Source organism: Empidonax traillii, unplaced genomic scaffold, assembly GCF_003031625.1.
Source record: "Empidonax traillii isolate 1590-97213 ecotype Southwest subspecies unplaced genomic scaffold, ASM303162v1 scaffold688:size580741, whole genome shotgun sequence".
Taxonomy (NCBI): domain Eukaryota; kingdom Metazoa; phylum Chordata; class Aves; order Passeriformes; family Tyrannidae; genus Empidonax; species Empidonax traillii.
In genome coordinates, this window is record NW_020955881.1 from 304829 (window position 1) to 306305 (window position 1477).

The 1477-nt window shown below is 40.6% G+C and overlaps 1 protein-coding gene across 14 annotated transcripts in view; it reads right to left on the bottom strand.

Annotated features, from left to right (window-relative positions):
- The window catches only part of LOC114065692 (rap1 GTPase-activating protein 1-like), a 47058-nt gene that overhangs the window by 25720 nt on the left and 19861 nt on the right, over positions 1 to 1477 (bottom strand). For 13 of the 14 annotated variants that reach the window (XR_003573029.1, XR_003573028.1, XR_003573030.1 and 10 more), the window contains one exon: positions 313 to 416. Coding sequence is in view for 11 of the 14 variants with exons in the window: in XM_027899780.1 (XP_027755581.1) it covers positions 313 to 416 (104 nt within the window). In the remaining 3 variants the exon portion in view is untranslated. Of the gene's footprint in view, positions 1 to 312; positions 417 to 637; positions 788 to 1477 lie in introns of those variants that run through there. The other variant, XM_027899782.1, reaches the window with a different exon arrangement.

Genomic DNA, 1477 nt, shown 5'->3' on the forward strand with positions numbered 1-1477 from the left:
GAAATCTATATTCTCCTAGAGAGAACTCACATGTCTCTAAGTAAACAACAACAAAAAAAAGAACCAGAAAAACTTTCTATTTGAGGGAAGAACAGATATATTTCACACAGGTACTATAAAGATGCACTTGCAAGCACCACTTCAGCTTCCTGAAGGAGACTGCTGAGAGCAACTCAGAGGGGAAGGCAAGCAAAAAAAAGGCTCAAAGGTCCTCTCCAGAAGAAAGACATGAAATTCAGATCCACATTCACACACAAGGTAAGATGAGAAACATAGCACAGTGACATATGCTTCAACAACAGGCACTGTTACCTCAGCAGCAGGCGTAGATTTTCCTGTTTCTCGACCTGTTCATACTTCACAGAAAGTACTAGGTAGCCCAAGGACATATCACTGGAGTAAAAGTTCTGGTGCTCCTGCAAACAGAAAGCCAAAATGCATTATTCCCAACACGCTTCCCAGAGAAATTTACCAGATTTTTTTGCATACAACCTGTCACTCAAGATTAGCTGATTTTTAATTTAACTAGCAATAGCATGCTTGAAGACATGCATATGCTGTCTTCCAGCCCACTTGATCATCAATGCATGAGCATATCAGTCAGAGTGCATCCACTATCAATTCATTTTCTCCTCACCTGTCCAACATCAGAAGGACTCCTGAGAAGGAATAGGATTAGAACATTCAGCAACACATTTTGAAGAAATCGAGTTTCTTGTAAACAAAATCGTATCTTTCGTGGACTTTCCCTGTATTCATTCAGACTCTTCATGACTAAGCAGTGGTCCTCAGCACATTCAACTGGATGTGGTTGTGGGCATTTTCTATACAAAAAGTAAGGATCACTATGCCAATTGACCTCCAAGAGTGCTCACATCTCAGGAAGGATACAGCCAGTAAGAAACCACATTGCAGATGAAGACTGTTCTCAGCAGTGACACTTACACTGCTTGAGCTTTAGCAGAATGTGCCTAGAACAGAGTCATTCAGTCAAACCATGAACCATAATGCAAACATTTCTACAGTCTCTATATGTAAGTGGCTGTGGCCAAACGTTTCTCCTGGCTGTATAGCCATATTCCTTCCAATGGCCTACACATATCAATACATACTGATATATAACCTCTAATCTCAAAAGGTTAAAGCCTTTTGACACAGGATGTGAATGGAAACCTCTAGCACAATGAAAATACTACACAGGTGGAATCATGTAGAAATGCTTGGATCACTCCCATCGTCCTAGTGGAAAACCTCTTTTACAGACAGTATCCAGAGCTGGCTGCTACATAAACTCTGACCGAAGCACCGAGACTGAGTTTATGCTTTCAGCAAACTGTCCAAACTTAATGAATTTTAGGTATAAGCACAGAGAGACCAATGAAAACGTCATGCAGGGGATTTGGTTCTCTTTGGATTAGATTAGTATCTTAATCTTTTGCTGATAATGAGAACTTCCGTTGAAAGTGGCAGTAGTACA